A 20,642-nucleotide genomic window follows, 5' to 3' on the forward strand; every position below is an offset into this window, starting at 1 on the left:
ACAGTTCTTTTCAAAAACAGAACTAAAAATTAGCACCCAGTTGCTAATTAGTGGACTAGAAGACATATTCTTCTGACCTTCTGTCAGATTAAGCTTTCTGAACTGCTTGTGTTGCATCCAGTTCAATCATTTAGCTTACTTCTTGTTTTCTACAGAAAACGAATTTGTTCTGTGTCATAGTATTCTCTTTTTAGCATTAGCATGTTACATTAAAAAAAAAAAAAACAAAAAAAACACAAAAACAAAACACAAGTTTATGTAATACTCTATTTGCATTTTTAATGTGTTTTGTTTATTTTAAAAACCAAGAGCTGAGCATGCACATTACTGATGCAGAAAGCATAGTAATGGAAAAACAGGCTCTTATTTGTCATCTGAAATAATGTGTGCATTCAACCAAATTTCTCCTTTTAAATTAAAAATTACAAAGTTAAATGTATATGCTAAAATAAGCTATAACAAAAAGAGGAGGTAACTCTAGTGCATTAATTTCCATTAAGGAGAATACCTAAATCTTCTTGAAATTTCTGTGGGACTTGAGTGTTCGGTTCTGGGAGAGTACTCTGAAACTCATGATTTTAGTATTAATATTATTTCCAACTAGGTCCTTGAGTTCGGCAAGGGATGGAGAGCAAGTGATGGAGATACATCCCTTAAAAAACAAATGGAAAACTGGTAAGTTTCGTAACAATCTTATGTCAGACATGTAGTATTGATTATTTATCTAGAACAGTAATTCAAGGCAAATCATTTGTCTTTAATAATATTTCAATGTTAATTTCATAGTTTGCATTACTGTAAAATGTTGGAACTTTCATTAATTCATCTTCAAATGTTTGGCTTTTTGACAGGTTCACACTCGCCCACAACAGATATCATACACCTTCACATACGTACAGGATATGTATTCACAGGGATAATATGTGGAAAGATCACTAACATATTAATGTAATTATACCAATCAATATAAAAGATTTAGATTTAAAGAAATTAAATTATTCCAATATATTGTGCAAAAAAATGCAATGGAACAGTTCTTAGCATTTTTACACTAAATATAACAAAATGTACAGTCCTTAATAGTAAAATGCTTTGTCCTATGAAGACAGAGAGGAAAATCTTGATCAGTTTGACAGTGGCTCTTCCCTATATGCTAAAATTAAAAATAACTCTTCATATCAAGAATGCTAAAGCTTTGAGATCAGTAATAAGTAAAAAAGTACAAGGTGACACTAAGAAACCTACTGTTCTAAATGCATACACTGAGACATAAGAAAATCAGCCACGTCATTTTGAAATGTCTTGAAAGATGTCCAACAGCCATGCAAAATGCCTTCTACCTGACAACACAGTTTTCTGACCATGTACACTTTCACTGACAACATACCCACCAACTCACTCCCATAAAACATTTCAATATTGAAATGGTGAAATACTGAGTGAGTAGTGCTTCCAGCTCTGCAGTCCATGATGGACTGAATCATCCTCCTTAGTGCATTGCATGACAGTAGAAAAAACGACCAAAAAAAAAAAAAAAAAAAAAAAAAAAAAAAAAAAAAAAAAAAAAAAAAAAAAAAAAAAAAAAAAAAAAAAAAAAAAAAAAAAAAAAAAAGAGGAAGGGAAAGAGAAAAGGAAAACCCAACCAGATAGCCCCAATGTCAGCATTTCATTTGTCTTGGTTGTGCTTAACACTGGTGGTTTTTGCGTCAGGCCATTTCTCCTCCATTAGGTATTTTCATTCTCCTCTTTTGTACCGAGAAAACACTTGGGCTTTCATTATGAAACTAGTAACAAAATTAAATACTACAGATTAATTACAAAAGCAAATAGAAAGGACCATTAAAAAAAAAAAACAAACTTGCTGGAAAGACCTTTCAGAAGTGGACTGGTGACTTGCCAGGTAATGGTTGGAGACTAACCTAATTATATGGGATTCTTTATAGCAGCTTTGGGAGTGTTTGCTTCCGTGATTCTATTAAAGGTTCAGCAAACAGCAGATTTGGACCATTCATTTCATTGTAGCTTCTAAAAGGATTTTCTCAAAGGATTTCTCTTGCCAACCGTATTTGGTAATCAAGAGTAAGTGAAATCAAATGTCCTTCTTGGAAGTCATGAAAACACAGACTGAATAAGGCAAATTTTAGTCTCAAACTTCTTTCTTAAAAAAAGCTTTGGGCTTACACTCTTTGGTCTCATAGCACATTAGGCCCATTAGGAGACATATTTTCATACAAATGTCTTGAATAAAGACATATTTAACTGCAATTTTCATCCATTCCACTTCAGCAGCAGCTAGGACTGAGCAAAATCCTTTCTTCTAGAGGGCTGCCCAGTTGCTTCAGTCTCATCATTTCTCCCCCAAATGGCTTCCAAGCCTCTGCTGACAGTTCTGGCTTTGCTCATGCTGAAAACTAGTGGAGGGTAGGGGATGACTGATAGGAGCATAGATCTAAAAACCCATTTTTCCACAAAATGCTTTTTTTTCAAAAAGTAAAATGAGTCACGCAAATCTGGAAAGATTTTGTAACCAGGCCTAAATATCCACTACCTCTAATTACAGAACAATTAAAATAATAATAGTAGGCTTTTTTGACTAATCAAATAAAAATGAATACTTAGTTGAACATTTCATGAATGTTTCATATCAATCAGCAAATAAAAAACACTTGAATTTTTATTGCAATATTTACTTGTGTTACTAAGAGCTCTTTAAGGCATCAACAAATGCAAGAAACCCATTCATTTACAGCATGTTTGTTCTCTGGGATGTCCTAATAAAATATATGCAAATGATTGGGAAAACAAGAACAGCTGCATGTAACAGCAGAAAAATTCTAAAAGAAGTCTAAATTTTTGCGGGTGGGTTTTTCCCCTAGTCAAATAGACGGGAAAATTTCCCTTTAGGAAAGCTCATGCAGAGCATGCATAGTTTCTGGAGCAAAATTATTGTATGGGCTGGTTTCCAAAAATACTGTGGCTAGAAAACAAAATTAGATGGCAAGTACGTGAATAATAAAAGTTAAAATCCCTAAGAGTAATGAGATTCATTTGATAATTGTATGAATGCAAGATAAATATTGTCCTTTTAATTTGTGCTCTGACCACTGAGGATACAGCTTTATGGACAACTTTCCAGTAGCACTTTGATCTATGCAGTGACTTCTCTGAGACTGCTGGATAATTTACTAGGTTATATTTCAGATGCATTAAAACCCCAATCTAGCTCATCACATAACCACAGTAAGCAAGTGTTCATACAGAAAAAATATAAGGGGAGAAAAAGTAAATAAAGGTGAAAGAATCACAGAATCACAGAATATGCCAAGTTGAAAGGGACCCACAAAGATCATGGAGTCCAGCTCCTGACCCTGCACAGGACCATCCCCAAGAATGACACCACATGCATGACAGTATTGTCCAAATGCTTCTTGAACTCTTTCAAGTTTGGTGCTGTGACCACTTCCTTGGGGAGTCTGTTTCGGAACCCAGCCATCCCCTGGCTGAAGAACCTTTTTCTAATATCCAACCAAAACCTCCCCTGACACAACTTCAGGCCATTCCCTCAGGTCTTGTCACTGGTCACCACAGAGATCAGTGCCTGCAGCTCTTCTTCCCCTCACAAGGAAGTTGCAGACTGCAATGAAGTCTCCCCTCAGTCTCCTCATCTCCAGGCTGAACAGATCAAGTGACCAAGCTGCCCCTCATGCAGCTTCCCCTCAAGGTCCTTCACCATCTTCACTGCCCTCCTTTGGACACTCTCTAAAGCTTAATATCTTTCTTATATTGTCGTGCCCAAAACTGCACACAATATTCAAGGTGGGGCCACACCAGTGCAGAGCAGAGGAGCAGTGCACCTCCCTCAACCGGCTGGTGATGCTTTTCCTGATGCCCCCCAGAACATGGTTGGCCCTCCTGGATTCCAGGGCACTGCTGACTCACATTCAACCTGCCATTGACCAGGATCGCCAGGTGCCTTTCCATGGCACTGCTTTCCAGCATCTTATTGCCCATTCTGTATGTACACCCAGGGCTGCCCCATCCTAGGTGCAGAATCTGGCACTTTTCCTTCTTAATTTCATATGGTTGGTTTTTGCCCAGTCCTCAAATAAAGTACAGCTTCCCTTTCCCTTTTTACTTTTATTCCAGATTCTCAGATTCTTGTGTAGTTGCATGATTTTTAGTGCTAAAGAGCTAAAAAAGCAGAGCAAAGGAACCAGACTTGCAATAATATCATGAGCAGGTGTGGCATTGAAGTGTTCAGTCTGCTCATTTGACTCTCTCTCCAAAAAATGCATTTTAACTCCTAAGAAGACATCCCTGCTACTGCAACCCTATTGTACGTTTCAGATAACCTACTTGAAATGTGAAGTGATAGATGAGAGCTCCACTTGTCACAACTTTCCCTGCAGACATGTGAATAAAAAAAACAGAACTCACCATTATTCACCAGGACATGGAGTGGACAATTCTTTGCTCTAAACCGCTGCACAAATTGCCGTATAGACTTCATGGAAGCCAAATCACAGTATAAAAACTCCACTGGGAGAGAAGAGGAGATGAACAAAAACAGAGTTAAGTCAGTTACAATGATATAAAAACACATTTATCCACATCAACAAGGGCTTCTGTGATAATGTCACCAGTATAGTAAAGGTTTTAAAAATAAACCAGGCCTTTCAAAATAATGGGTGAAGCTGGTCGCAGAAAATTCCTTCTTTCTCCATTCTCTGTTCATTTCTAGTTTTAAACTACTCATTCTTCACAGAGCAAATATGGGGAATGTTGCTTCCAGGAGGTGAAGAAGGGTTGTCAAATGGGACAAATATGTCCCATTCCTACAGTTTTTTCTACTGCTACCATTTAGTGAGAGGGGCTACACCTCTGCAGCACTGAGATGATCAGGACATGGAAGGTGGACATGGAAGCTTACGCTGCTGGTTTCAGTCAAGGGGCAGGGTGGCAGGAGCAGGGTGCTGGCAGTCTGACTACACCAATGATCTTGCTCAAGGGGCAGGGTGTTAGTGTCTCAAAATGTATTTTATACCAGTACATTTTTATTTCCAAGAAAACATGTATCTAACAAGCATTCTTTTGTCCAAAGCATTTGCCAATCACTGACCTTCACTAGAATGCTATAAAATTAATAAAATAAATTTAAAAAAAAAAGTTTCTTAAATCCCCCAGTAGCTTTAAACATATCAGGTCTGAAAATTGTCCTCCTGTTGCAGATGGTCAGCTTTCAACCCCTGACTCTCACAGCACTGCCTCATAAGTTGCCTTGCCTTGCACGACCATCCACGACCAGGGTTGTGAAGAGAAAACAAGCAATGCCCCCCCGCAACAGCAGTAGCTAACCCCACACAAACAATCCAAATTCTTTAGAAACTCTGCAAAGGGGAAAAGGGGAGAAAATTATGACCTTGTCCAATTGTCTTAACCTTTAAGAAAGTAAGTCTTTCATGACTGCATTTAGTTTGTTTCAGCATTAGCTATGTTTGAAGCAAGAAAACGTGACCCTCTAGCCCAGACATTCATCTCTCCAATGGTTTGCTACATGTCACTGTGGGAAGGTAAGTCAGTTAGCTGTCAACTCCACCCTGCCCAGACCCAGTATGCTAGGGCTCTGTGATGGACTTGCTTGAACCTCTTCTAGAAAGTAAATTTTCTAAGGAAGACTAAAACTTGAGAAAGTCAGACAGTACTGAGTGATCTGCAGTGACTAAGTCCAGCAGAGAAGAAAGGTAAAGGCTTGTACAAAGCACGATCCCTTTGCTCACTGTGTCCTTGCAGGGTGAGCTCTTACTGTCCTGTTTGATTTCAACTCCCAGATTTCCCAAGTTGTGGCAACTTCTGCACAGATGCCCAGTCTCCAGGATAGTTTTGGTCACCACATCAAAAGACTGGGGTTCTAGAGTTTCACTGCGTTTTCCCTGCTCCCCTCTGCCCTCCCTTCTCCTGCCCCCAGGCTGCTGCCCTGTGCTCTACAGGAAGGAACAGCCACCCCCTTCCCACAACGTGGCTTCCCCCACCTCTTCTTATGAAAGAATAGGCCGTTAAAAGAAGGGGAAATTAAAGATATATAGTTCTTCAAAAATGTTAAAGAATGCCTTTCTGATTGGAAGATCAAACTGTTGGGTAAATAGGTTCCAGTAGGAGCCTTTTTCGCTTACTTTTTTTCCTGGTTCATCAGGGATGTTCCCCAAACTATTTCATCCTGTCCCTACCAAGGCTCTGAGCTATAATGCCTCTTTATAGCATGTCAGTACGATAAGAAATTAGGAAGGCCTGCAGGCACAACAGCAAGATAAATAAAAAAAGACAATCACAACTGTTATTTAATTCCTTTACAGAACAGTTCCTTCAGTTCCCTAACCTTATATATTTTGAATCTAGACAGTATTAGTCTTCTGAAACTGTCTTAGTGAATGTATATAAATTATTCAGTGGCCTTTTCCTTTAAAAACCAGCCAAACAACAAGACTCAGATTCCAGTTATAAGATAGTGTAAATACATTTTTTCAAAGTGGCTCTAAAGTCATACCATTCCAACAACTCTGATCCATGAATAGAAATGGACAATTTATTGAGCTCTCTGCAGACCTTTAGAAGGGCTGCAATTTTGTTTAATTTCACTGATGCCCTGCACCTGGAGATGGCATGGAAATGCAAAAGTTATCAACTCCTCTAAAAGAAGACAGTTGCTCAGGCTCTTCCTTTTGTGACCTGGCAGTCATATAAAACCACATGAATGGCACTGTAATTGCTCAGATACACAAAATCTGGTCATGCTAACTAGTGCAACAACAAATGGAGTGAAGACCTAGGTGAAGCCTTATATTTTACTTCTCAAGGCAGCTAATCAAGGAAAGAGATTAGGAAAAGCATGATCAGCTTCTTATGAGACAGTCATTCACACTGCCAGTGGAGGAGTCATTTTTAATACAAAAATATTCATTTTGGTACAGGAGGCATTAGACTTTCATTAGCTGCAGCATTTTGTGTCACAGTGAAGGGTTCAACCACTTCTTCATCACTCTTGGCAACATTATTGACTCTCCTGGATTTTACTAATGCCACCACGTATGCAAGAAAAACAGGCCCCTGGGAACATTCACTAAGCTAAATTTTAATCTCTCCCCTTATCTGACTTTGAAATTGTCCTTTTCTGCATTGCCAACAACCGTGGTGGTTAGATAACCTGTGTGCCAAGGAGAGTGCTTTTCAGCCTGACCAGCACAGTCCCATCCTTCCTAACTTTTTGCTGATCTCCCTCCCTTAATTTTGCAGTTTTGCAGAGCAAATGCTGTCCTTCATTATGACTGTACAATGCCTAGACTAATGGCATACTAGGCCAAGGCTATCATTACTTAACTTATTTACTTGCTTATTTGGGAAGCGTGTCATCATATTCAGTATTTGTAAAGCACTTGCCATCAAAAGATCAGAACATGCTTTGGAAAGGAAAACAAACAAGCAAGTCAACCCCAAACTTTTCTTTTTGCTCACAGGGCAGAAACAGTAATGGCCAAAGTTCTTGTTCGTGCTCATTGGTGCATGGAAGTTCTCGGCCAGGGAGGCAGATTTACTGGTGCGAGCACCGCAGCGACTGAGGTGTTGATCCACCCGAGAAAGAGTGCCAAAATGCTTCTCCAAATTGTGTGCTGACTCAGAGTCAGAGCTTTGAATGGAAAACAAGGTTCTTCTCTGTCCATGGGGCAAACATTTGTTTGTTTGGATTTTTTTTTTAAATCAATGTACTGAAGAATTACAAAGTTAGAAGCTAAGGACAATGAAAAGTTTCTACAAAAGTTTGAAGCATGCACAAATATACTAAGCATACCAAATTTTTAGATGCCTTAATTAATAAAGACCAGTGTTTAATAATGTGAGCAAATGATCAAACCTGATCGTGAACTAGCAAAAAGATTTGAATTACTTTATGTAAACAATAATAGCAAAAGGTTTTCCATATATGAGCAAAAAGAATATGTGCAATAAGAGCAAGAAAACTGAACCACTCCAAAATTCTTATCTGTTACCACAATAGTGGTCATTCTGCTTTAAAGTTTAAAAATATAATAAACCTAACCTGTTCCTTTCATTTTCTGTGTTTTATTTAGCACAAAAACAAGGAGTAGAAACTACATACAGAACAACCTACATACAGAATATCTGCAGCTTATGCTACTGAAATACTCAAATTTCTAACTCTACCAATTTTCTCTCTCCTTCTCCTATACTACTTGCTTTCAGCTCCTTCTATAGTGACAGACATGGCCATACTTCTTTCTTCTGCTTAAAGTGTTCCATGTTCTTACCTAAATAATCTTTCCAATGAAAGTGAATAAATCCATAATTGCCAGACGCTGGCTAAAATTCTCACTCTTAAAAATATTTTTCTATTCTTTTATTGTAATTTGATGACTCAGTTGTCAAAAAGTTATTAGCTAATGAAACACAGAAGGAGCACAATTTCCCAAAAGACAGCTAGAGTTACTTATGCCATTAACCACATACAAACAGATATATACATAATGGTGCTACAATTGACGCTTTCCCTAATTACTTTCTTTCAAACATGTAGTTGCGTGGTGCAGCACCTTTTCAGCAACAGAGAAGTCAGCACAATGTTTTTCTGCTGCACCTCAAGAGGCCCATACAAATCCCACAAAGCCATGCTGGCTGACCACGTGTGACACCACTGAGTGCCTGCACTCTGCAGTGCTTGTTTCTGCGCTATACACTCTCCACTTGCTTGGTCATGGTAACTAAAATTAGAGGACCTGAAGCACTGGCATCTGTTAGCTCTTGGAGAGCTTTCTGACACCATAAGCCCCACAAAAGACAGAAGAAGGCTCAGCATTAGGAGAGCCCCTGAGTGCTCACACTCTCCTGAGCTTCCCCCTTGGGGTCAGATTCCCCATTTCTGTCTGCCTGCCTCTTCACAACATTAGCACACCCTTCTTTTCAGCATCCAGAGTTCTCCTCCTTTGCTTTCTATGCCAGCACAGCTGACTCTGGCTGCACATTTCTTGTGCCTGTATCACAGGGCATAAAAAGCATGAAATGGGAATCTCAGTCTACTATGGAGGGAAAATTCAAAAGCAAAAAGAATGGACAGATATTGCAGTCAATGATCAAGGACTGTAACTTCTGAGATATTCACTGATCATTTGAACACAGGAAAATGCAATGTTTTGGCTTCTGCAAAGACTACAGCACTTAGTCATGATTTAGATCAGATTAAGATAAGGCCACCTACCAGCTACACTTTTTATGCATTCAGCTCTAACTCATGATGTTGAAATTATTATGGACAGCTACAGCTCTGCTTCAGCAGAAATCATAAGTCAAAGTCAACTTGCTTTTAGTACTTATGCCAAAGCAGTTTTCCATCGTGCTTCCACTGCCTTTGTGTTAAAAACACAAGCAGGTAGGGAAAGCCACAAGTCTGCCCAGCAAGACAGGGAGATGAGATCTTGTTCATGGTGGAGAGAGACAACAGAAAGGATTGCTTTGCCTGTTTCTGCTTGCCACACATCTTTCCAGTGTCTAAAGGCACTAGCAGGAAGAGTTGCTTCTCCAGCAAGGGACAGCAATGGTTCATAGACAAGATAAAGAAAAAATGGTGCCCAGTAGTTATGTATTCATGCTCAAAAATTCCACAGTCAGTGCTGAGGAACTGGCCTTTCATTTGCTATTCTGTCTCACAGAATTATACTTTGGCATCTGCACAGCAGCGAGGAAAAATGCTGTCCAGGTCATAAAGAACTGAGAATGCTTCTGAACTGAGAATGAGCATCAGGATAGTGTAACAGAGGTTTTTATCAGAAAGGGCTCTTAATGAGTCAGATACCCACCATTTGGCAGACGCTGCATTGCAGAGCTAGGTGAAGATGAAGTAGAACAAACCTCAGGAACAAAGGAGCATGAACTGGGAGGAAGAGAAGACAAAGTCTAGAGCCTCCTTCCTTTTGTCACTGCACTGTCCTTGCTGACACTACTTAACAATGGCTTTTGGCTGGTCCAATCTAGTAGGAAAAGTGTATCTCCCTTTTCCTGTAGTCCTCTCTCCCCAAAGTAAGGTGTCCCAGAATCAACTCATCTTTCTCAGCATGGTCTGCTCATCTAGTTACATATTTTCCAGCCAAAAGAAAAGTTGTCCTCAATAAAAACAGGGCTGACAAGAGAGGGAAATGAACTTCTGGCTGGCTGAAGTCAAAACTGTGACTACTCTATGACAATACTGTGAATGGAAAATGCAAAAGCAGTTCTAAGCTGCTAACACAAGCCTGTGGTTTATCATTCTATCAGTTGGGTATGTGCAGAAGCACACAGGTCTCTGTCTACAAAACATAATACTCATTAACAGAATTTTCCTACCTTGTCTGGGACAAGGGCTGTGATACAAGGCATGTGCTAACCATCTGCACACTGAGCATAACGAGAGATGGTCATAAACGCAGCAAGCACAATGTCTCCTATTTATGCTGAGCTCCTGCCTTTATGCACCTGATGACCTCTGGCTTTTACACCCCAAGCACTCTAGAATCTCCCCTATTCTTTATTAGCAGCCAAGACTCAGAGGAATTACATCTTAAATTGATTAACACAGAGAAATTCCTGGTATGTGCAATCTACTTATGACACTGGCTGACCCTTAATTCTAGTTGTGGTTGTGATGAAAATTTGCATAACTTTGCCTCCAAATCCTTCAAACTGTTGTAAATATGTGACCGTGGGTGATAATGCCGGGAATTTTATAATTTCTCCTCAGTATTATTCTCTGTCCTTTATTAGCCTATATCATAATGTGGGCCCTTTTCAGACCACTGATCTTTCATAGACTACTGACAGAAATCATAAAGCATGGCTAACTCTAGCACAGATTTACTGTTCAAGCTAATGCCTGTGATATGCCATTGAAGGAGACCGATGGAAGACATCCATCTGGCAAAGTGTGTGAGTGCAGATCAAAATAGTGAGCATATTTAAAGACATACCATTTGGATATTTTTTTATATTAAAGGATACGCTCACAACTTAAGCTAGCCTAGTTTGTCTACAGCCTTCCAGCAGGCAAGCAAGAGCACCTAAATTCAGCTTATCCTTCTCTGAGTCATCCGTTCTAGTGCCACTAACTTTAAAGGCAGTATAAAGAGATGAATGTCCTGTGCTTAATGCCAGCCTTTGTAAACAGCCTCTGTGTGTCATCCTCCAGCCCATTCAGGGGAACAAGAGCTATGCATCAGTGTTTACAACATAAAGAGAAATCACCCTGGGCAAATGTTAGAAATTCATACTTTCTTTTTGCTTTCTCATGAACGTTTGAACACTGTCTCCTCAAAAAGCTATTATAAAAAAAAAGGCATTTTGTGGTGCCACTTCTTAACCATATAGCTTTACCCTATTTTGCTAAGAGAAAAAGGGGAAAAAAGTCTCAGCTTTCTGAGAGATTCTTTCTTTCTCAGAGGTGGAAGATTAAAATGAAAAAAATAGATCTGCTTTCAGAAACTGATCAGTCTGGCTTAGCTACTTTCAGCTTCCACAAGAAAAGTATGTGGCTTAGTACAGTGATCCTTTAACTTGTTACATTCAACAAACACTCCAGTAGCTCTTGTGTACTGCTTAATCAAAATGGGCAAAATTTAAGGGAAAGAACAGCATTCCAGTTCCACCACTAGCAGCAGCTCCCATTAATGCCAAAATATCATCTCATCACTGTAGAGATCCCTGAACAACTTCACAGAGCTTGTTGCCAGAGCAGTGGGACTTAAGAGTAGTACAAAATGAAGGTAGTTCATCTAAAGCAACACAAATATCCATGTGTGACTGCAAATTGCAACACGAGGTGGGATATTACTTAAATATGCTGCCATTTTAGCACAATTCAAACAGACATAGCATGCTCTGTGTTTTCCAAACATGCAAGCAGCATAATATTTGACATTTTCTGTTCAGCAGGGACAGGGCTTGAAAAGAAATAAACTGTCATCAGCTTGTCAGAAGAGTAATCTTAGGAGGTGGCGGCAGCAGGACAAGAGCATGCAGTGGAGTGCGTACCCAGCTCTCAGGGTGAAAAAGGTTATCTTAGCTTCCCCTGGTAAAATTTTCTCTAGATTATCCACTAGGGAGGCTTTATTTTTTTCAGAATAGCAAATACAATAATAGATACATATAAATTTCCTCATATGCTTGCTGGAAATTAGATGCCATCTCTCTCCTTCTCCTCATGAGTTTGGCCACTCATCACCCAGGTTTCTAACCGCATTAAAGGACAAAATCCTTTAATATCCTCTCATGTTGCTATGACAAGACTTTGTTTTCACCCCACTGGAGAACTGTTTTGGGAACTCCTTCTGTCACTATTTCTAGTATCTATGGGTGTGCCTTCACATAGGTTGAAAGGAAATATGATTTTGTCTCTTCACAGGACCATTTAGAGCTCTGTGAAGAAATGGTGTGAAAATGCCATTGCTACATCAATTTCACTCTGAGCCTGACATTTGGAAGAAAAAAAAAAGTGTTGCCATGAAAATGTTTCTTGTATCTCTTTCTCAGGTTTGAGGAAGACAGCCTTCATCGTGTTTACAGCTAAGCATGTTTTCTTCCCTCCAGAGGGGCCAAAACCAAGAGAACAGGCCCGGGCAAAAATCTCTTTGCCTCACAGGTACAGAAGAGCTCACAGTGAGCTTCTGAAGATTCATCATTTATGGACAGAAAAGAAGATGGTATTGAATACCTTCATTACTATTATTACCCTCGTTGCAGGGAGATTGGACTAGATAATCTTTAAGGGTCCCTTCCAACCCAAACTATTCCATGATTCTATGTACTTTTAGATGTATTTTCCTCTTGCTCCTGCAGGAACAGATTTTTATATTAAATTTCATCACTATATTTTGTGAGTTGAAAATATGTTTCTTTTTCTTCTTGGGTGACATTTAGTCCTTAGAGTTGCTTAACTCTACACTGTGACTTGTATATCACTTAAAACCTCAAAATATATGCCACATTTGTGACACACACATAACAGTGTCCTCTGTTGACACTTTGTCAGGAATGAATCTCAAACAAAGAGCTTTTTGGATGTAATACAGAGTCAAGCTATTAATGAAGATAAAAGTCAGCAAGGCTTATACAAGATGACAAAATAAAAATGTACTTCAGAGCAAGCTAGGACCATGAATCTTCCTAGAAATTATGCTGAGTCTTCAACCGATTTATACTGCTATAGTTCTGCAGATTATACAGAGCTGTCATTTGTTTCCAGTTTCTCAGCTCTGGATTTGCACATTCCCAATGCATCCTGGGTTGCATAGCTTCAAAGTTAAGATATCAAATTGCTTGTATAATTTGATGATCAAGGACACATACATGCATATGAAAGACTGGTGGCAAAAAAAGGGCTAGAGACCTTTTGCTGGCAGCCTTCTCCTTCAGAATATTTTATTAGACAAGTACCCTGACAAAAACAAGCACCAGCACTTATCTTGAGCTGTTTCTGTCTTGACTTGCAGATTTTTTTTTCTATATGAACACCTTACTGTTCACAAGCAAATTAAATTTATTTATTCAAAACATTTTCTCTAACCTACCCAAATCCTACCAAACTCAATTCAGTTTCAAATAGGCTACCTTGTTCATATCTGTACATCCCAAAATCTTGCTTCCCTTAGCCTCCCCAATTTATTTAACTTTTAATGTGATATAAGCCCTCACATTCCCAATATATTTTCTTTGAAGAGAGAATCAGCATAACCTTCAGTGAAAAAGAAGCTGGTCAGAAAGTGAGGGGTTTGCTAAAAGAGGGCGACTTTAATTACAGACTCTCATAGAGCCATGATGTCTGTAGAACAGATTTTTTGTTTTACTTGCTATAGTAATGGCCAGTCTTCGCGAACGAAGAACCGGGGAAGGTCTTTACACCTTCCAGCCTGCGCACTGGATTTTTTAGGTGAGACACAGTGTGCGCGGAACTGAGCCCACCCTTTAATCCTGAGGTTCATCTGCCGGGGCCAAGTGAGCTTAGACAGTGGCAGCGAGGTCCTCAGGACGTAGATGGATTGCCTTACAGGGCTAACGAGCTCCATCTGCCTGGGGAATGGCCCCAACTGGGAATCGAACCCGGGTCTCTGCAGTGACAGCGCAGCGCCTTTACCCTCTAGACCACCAGGGGCTCCCAGTAATGAACCTCCAAATCCAGTTAGCCTGCTTTGGACTGAAATAGCTCAGCAGTGACGATACCCCAGTTCCCACAGTGTCCCAGAACTGACCTGGGCCACTTGGTCATTGTTTGTGCAGGTCTGGTTCCTGTCAGCCATGCAATTGTCAAGAGATGTGAACTGACTTGTAACCTTCAATCTTGTAAATTTTACCTGCTGATATAGGTTTAAGTATCAAATGTTTCAGTCAAAACTATGAATGCAAGCAATGTCCTAGTCTGCCAAACAGGAACTTCTTTCCATAAGCCAACATCAAGCATACATTCAGAGATCTGAAAAAAAATCACTTCTAGTCAGATCATTTGTTAGTACACTGTCTAGTTATTTCATACATGATATCAACTTTCAATTCCTGGATAGACTTTAATACCAGAGTATCATTATGTGATAGCAAAACAACTCTCCCATTGGCTACATTTTCTGAAAAAAAAAATGCATTTTCTGAGAATAGCTGCTTACCATTTCAAAACCACCAAAATAAAAACCTCCAGTGTGAAGAAGTATGTTTGGTATTACCACAAAAACACCTCAACAAATATTTTGCTCCACACCCTCTGAGGTAACATAGAGAGGCTGATAGTGTCTCTGCTTTGTAGTACTTCAAGGACAAAAACCTTGCAGAGTTAAAACAAATAAAATGAAGAAGGGAATAATATTTCCAAGCTCCAGGCACAAATAACTTTGAGTCATCCAGAATACATCTTTTGCTCTAGACATGAGAACTACCCATAACACATACTTCGACAAGTACTGCTTTCCTTTTCCCAAGAAGTCTTCTGCTTTTTCCTCTCATGTCACTCCTAGTGCCTATGAGGCAAGGTTGAAAAGCTGTCAGATCCAGCTTCAGTCCACTTGTTTTTCCCTCCTTTTCTGGAGATACTCTTCATGTGGATAATCAAGCTACTCCTCCCCTGTGGCAGCAGAGGCAGCAGAGCTGGTGGAGGGGGGGCAGAGGGAGCTGGCAGCAGGGATGGAGGAGCCACAAGAGGCCAGGGCTACCCCTTTCACCGGTGATGCAGCTTTAGGACTAGGTTAGTCACAGTTAACCTGTTTTCAGACCTGGTGGCATGGCTGCTCTCCCCTCACATCCCTGCCCCTCTTCATTCCATCCACATTCCATCCAGGTCTGTTGGTGCAACTGCTTATCCTGGCTTGTGCCACACTATAACTGGGATGTTATCTGGGTTATGTTAAGGAAATATACATAACCTTGGGTAGCAATGCTGTCATCCTTTTCTACTCCTCCAAGAATCAGGATACACAGGGTTATTTTTTCATTTTCTTCAGATCTGACACTAGGCTGTTTCTCTTTCATGCTTAAGCAAGCTTAGGTCTGTAGAGGGCTTCTAAGATATGATTCATCTGACCTGTTTAACAAATCTAGTTTAAGATGAGATGAATCATGTCTTACAACTGTTTATTCCTCTCCACAGACTGCAAAAGGAGCTTGGGGACACTGACTCAGATTTAAACCTTTGCATTATGAACCTCAAAAATTAGGTGACTTGAATCCCAGCAGTCTGCTTCAACTAATAATGAACAGAGAAGGGGACAAAAAATCAGACAACTGGGCATGTGTGCAGATGACTCAGTGTTATACGGCATACTCAAGATCTGGAAAAAAAAAGGAGAGTGAGAACTTCCAGGAGAATCTTGCCAAAGGCTCATAGATAGCTGTAATACAAAGAAAATTCATGATGGAAAAAGATAAGAAGTCTTACAGGGAGTGTTTAAATTCTTTTCTTATTGTGAATGCCTCTGAAATAACGGTGACTTCTCAACAGAAAAATTGAGATGTTGTTTATTCTAATTGACAAACACATCCCAAGAGTAAAAGAAGGTAAAGATAATTGTAGTGGTTGATTTTGGTGAAATTACATATGTACATGCACATAACTGAGACTGAGCTTAAGCAAACTGCAAGACATTACAACTTTTACAATAATGACAGCATAGATATGCCTCTCAGCTGAGAACTGGCAGCCTTGCTGCTGCTCTATAAATCACACAGCTCTCACAGCTACTAATCTGCTGCAGAGATCTTATAGGCAAGAAAAGTGACACGAAAAAGAAGTGAAGAAGAATAAAATGCTAAGAATAGAACCAGTCTCTTGATTGCTGCTTCACAGGCTGCCCTGTACATTGGATCACTCCTTCCTTCTCCTTTTACTTCTATACAAATAGGTATTTCTTATTATTTTTAGGGATGTATTCACATAAAGACTTTGGCTTTTTTCTTTGATATGGATTGAAACTTTAGATCTCTCCCCTCACCTCATCCTGTTTTGTTACTTTGCTCTTCTCATCTCACCTCCCTTGCTGGTCCTCCAGAACTTTTAACATGATCACTCTAATGGTGTGCCCCTTTTCAGTAGTGGGGCTTTAAAGTAATTATCTTTCATAGCACTCCCCTGCTAATGCTGACCTGGAATTTCAGGCAATGTCAGCCAGAGTCACTGAGAAAGGACCCACAGGGTTCTTCTCCTCCATTCAGTGCTTCTGGTATTTTCATTCTTCTTGAAGGCAAACTGACTTTCAAATAACTGACTAATTCTTGCCCTTAGGAATATGCACCCCATGTCTTGTTCAGTATTGGCCCATGGTGTTAAGCATTTTCATTAGACATTTTGTGAAGAAAATTCTTCCTTTTGTTAGAAAAAACAACCCTGGGAAGGCTATGTCCAGCTGGAAAAATATACTAATTTGGGAACTATTTAGGAAAGAAACAAATACTTTTAACTGCATAACTCCCTTTTTCTTCCAATAAAATGAAAACAAATTATTTTTTTTCTAAATGTACATCTTAGGGAACGTACCAAGTGAAGAAAAAGTGGATACTTAAGGCTTTCTCCTATTCAAAAATCCAACTTGTGTATTACAGTCTTTTGCTCTTTACATCAGCCTCAGAGAAAGGACTACCTGTACAGGTAGCTCTCTGTAGTCCCATTCAATCTATGGACTTTCTGGGGATGCTTCCATTAGCTAAACTAGTTTTTAAAAAACATTGGTGGGATTCTTCTCCAGGTCTGAATTTCTCACCTGCAGAAGGGACACAAGGTACTAAGCAATGTGTCAGTCATACTACAGTTGATGGCAGGCAAGCTTGCTGAAGTGCTGAAAAGAAATGTATGCATTGTTAAATGCATAATAATTGTGTATGAATCTATCTCTGTGTAGACCTGCTTTCTAGTTAATGGGAAGCAGACCAGCATCAGATAGAATGATCTATCTTTTAAAAGGCAATAGTCACAGCACTGTTTTTAACTTGGGGCACACCCTTCAGGGACAAGACTTTAAGAGAAGAGAGGGAGAAAACAGGTTCTCATTAGTGTGCTTATGCCTAAGTATAAGTTAAAGTTAAACTGGATTTTTTCCCATTCTCTAACCTAAGAAAAATAAACACAGAAAGACAAACCTCTTTTAAATTTTGCATCTGCTGCATGGAATTAATAATGTATGAAGTTATTCTTCCTACACTTTTTGATGTATTATTGCCATTTGATTAATGAAGAAGCTGGAAAGTCTCCTCACCATAAACTACTAATATGTTGATAACTGTGATCCTGACACTACAAAGAAGGTGAGTAGAGATCTGCAACCAGCAGGATACTGGATATGAGAACATGAAGGTTTTTTATTTCTGCTTAATGCAAAACTAACATTTTTGGGGAAGAAAACCCCACACATGGATATTACAAAAGAAATCGGATGATAACTTTCATGCATTTGAACATGAAATTCTAGCAGATAACCTTTAACAGCTGCCCTGGATCTGAATGGTACCATTTGAACACACTTTGAATTGCTGCAGAGCTCCAGATTAGCAGTGCTGCAAGATCAAAAGTCTGTGATGCAAAATTTTGGTGTTGCAAGTCACAACATATAAAAACCACATTGCCTGCTTTTAGCGGATTCTCACCCACCATAGTGCCTCCATAAACCTATTTTATGGTTCAGCTCCACATCTATAAAAGGCTGCATTTGGCCTCCAGTGCCACGGTGCGCATTGTACAACCCTCCCTGGCGCTGGGTAGGGTGGTGGGTCTCCTTCCTGCCGTCCTCCCCTCATCCAGGAAAGGGCAGCACAGATGAGCTGGGAAAACATGTCAGCTCTGCCTGGGGGAAAGGGGACTGTGGGGCTGCTGTGAGACTTGGAGCAACCACCTAGCCCTGGCATTCCATGTGCTTCCCCCAGTAACTTCATAGGAGTGACACAGATCTCCTCAACTATTATTTGGGGGGGGGGGGCAAAGTAAATTTGGTTAGCTGCACATAAAACTCTGGAACAACACATTTGTAATAGGCAGGTAAAGTGCTAATTTAATGGTAAATTATATATTTGGGTTTAGCAGCTTGGCTGCTTTGTTTGGTTCTTTCAGACTACTTGGATGGCGGCCACCAGTGCTCTGTGATTTATCTCTATTTAATTTTTCCACTTTTTCAGACCCTTGGCTGTTGGTAATTCAATTTCTGGCAACTGCAGACCTTGAATCCCTATTATAAGTTATACCCCAAGGCAGACATACTGCCATCTGCACTGCAACAGTGGTGGTAGCTAGTGGATGAGAAGAGGCTAATGTCCAGATGCCACTTGGGCTCTGAAACAGCTTTAATATACAAATGACTGTTTGGATTAGAAATACTTTTCTGTATCCAAATATGAGCCTCTCAAAAACCCTCTCTCAAGGGACCCCTCTGTACTCTGCTTCTGCATTTTGCTTGTCCTGACAGCTTTAATGGATACAGAAAACTAAGTATTTTCCTTTGCTCAGCCTCCAAAATCATCAAAGGAGGAACTAATCCCCATCCAGTCATCCTTCATACACACTCGCTTTGCTTCCCACATGCTCCCTTATCCTCTCCTCCCAAACTCCACGCTCTCCAGAAGAAATCTTCTTTTAGGAGATTTGTGGTTACAGCAAATCATCAACTTCAGCTTTCCTGAGGAATATATCCTGTTCCCAGCTGCTAGCAGCAGCTCTCGACAGGTTGCAAGCACAGAGCAGCAGCACAAGTTGCTGCTGCATGTAAGAGTAGGGAGGCATCATTCCCTCTCCAGCAAGCCTGAAAATGATACAAGTATTGGCCAGAATTAAAATTGGATGATTATATTTTAGCAGAAATTACATCAAAATCTTTCTAAAGAGCCCAAAAGGACATCACCTGCAGGCATTGAGGTGGACAGAAAACACATGAATGGCTGCAGTATGTCCACATTTGTAGCACCTGGCTCCTGGCAAGAACCCAAACTGAGTGTTGCTTAGATCAGCACCAGCACAGACCATCTTTCTGACCTCCTGTGCGACACAGGGTCTGAACCCACACTTACTCATTCCTGAGTCAAACCTATAATTTCTCAGTGGGCTACGGTACAGCTTGATAAACTTCTAGCTGAGGGAAGCTAGTAAGAAACAAGGATGCTGCTGCTGCTTCTTCCCAGGGGTAGTTATCTTGGGATGTGGGAAGCCTGTGTGGCCACAGCTGCATCTTCCCGTCGTCTGATGAGAAAGGAGGACAACAGTGGTTATCTTGCATGATAACCAAGGGGGTGGAGAGTTGCATGACACCAATGGAGAATTTCTTTGTTTCCTTCTATGTCTCCTTAGATAAATGTCTAGATGTAAACTTAATAAATTTGCAGTAATCTGCAAATTTACTGGTATCTCCTAAGCAGAGATCCATCTGATATTATCTAGGCAGTTTCATCCGTGTCTACCCAAATGCTTCAGTATCTATCTTTGAAGTTTCTGGACTTCACAGTGAGAATGCTGTAATTTGCTCCTTGTTGATAGGCACAGTTATCTATAATACACATCCAAACAGTCTGTGTGGATGACAGCTCACAGTACTCAGACTCCATTTCTGTTTTAAGGTTACCTTTCCAAAGAGAACGAAGTGAAACAGAAGGACTTCAGGCTCTGTAACACCCATTCCCTAATAAACTGTTCTGCACGTCATGACGAAAAAGGTAAATCAGCCATGAATTTTTCCTGTCCTTACTTTGGAAACAACTGCATTCTTGTTCTCTGAAGACGCATCTTTGCTGTTGCCTCAGCTAAGTCAATGAAAAAGAAAGGGAAGCCAGAGAGAACAGAGAACAATTTAAGACATTTGGGAAATGCGGAATTTAATTTTGCTGGAGGGCAATACTCACTTTCCACATAATTTGGGTATTTTTGTGGAATAAAGGACTTGTTACAGCCTGGCAGTGCTTTTTAAGAGATCTAAATTTCTAACAGAAAACAAACCCTTTAAGATCCTTAACTTGCATTGTTCCAAATTATTACATTCTTTAGCTCTAATCAACCTGGTTTTTATCACTGTTCTTTTAAGATATATTTTATTAACATAAGCAGAAGTTACATTGTCTCTGCACAAGTTGTGACTCACAGCTATGGTTTTATACTACTTTAATGT

At 39.8% G+C, this 20,642-nt stretch overlaps 1 protein-coding gene across 2 annotated transcripts in view; it reads right to left on the reverse strand.

Moving 5' to 3' along the window:
* DHRSX (dehydrogenase/reductase X-linked) overlaps positions 1 to 20,642 on the reverse strand; it is a 206,842-nt gene that overhangs the window by 59,399 nt on the left and 126,801 nt on the right. For both annotated transcript variants that reach the window (XM_027891383.1, XM_027891382.1), the window contains one exon: positions 4,438 to 4,539. In XM_027891383.1, the coding sequence (XP_027747184.1) occupies positions 4,438 to 4,539 (102 nt within the window). The remainder of the gene's footprint in view (positions 1 to 4,437; positions 4,540 to 20,642) is intronic.

Source organism: Empidonax traillii, unplaced genomic scaffold (genome assembly GCF_003031625.1).
Source record: "Empidonax traillii isolate 1590-97213 ecotype Southwest subspecies unplaced genomic scaffold, ASM303162v1 scaffold320:size708019, whole genome shotgun sequence".
NCBI lineage: Eukaryota > Metazoa > Chordata > Aves > Passeriformes > Tyrannidae > Empidonax > Empidonax traillii.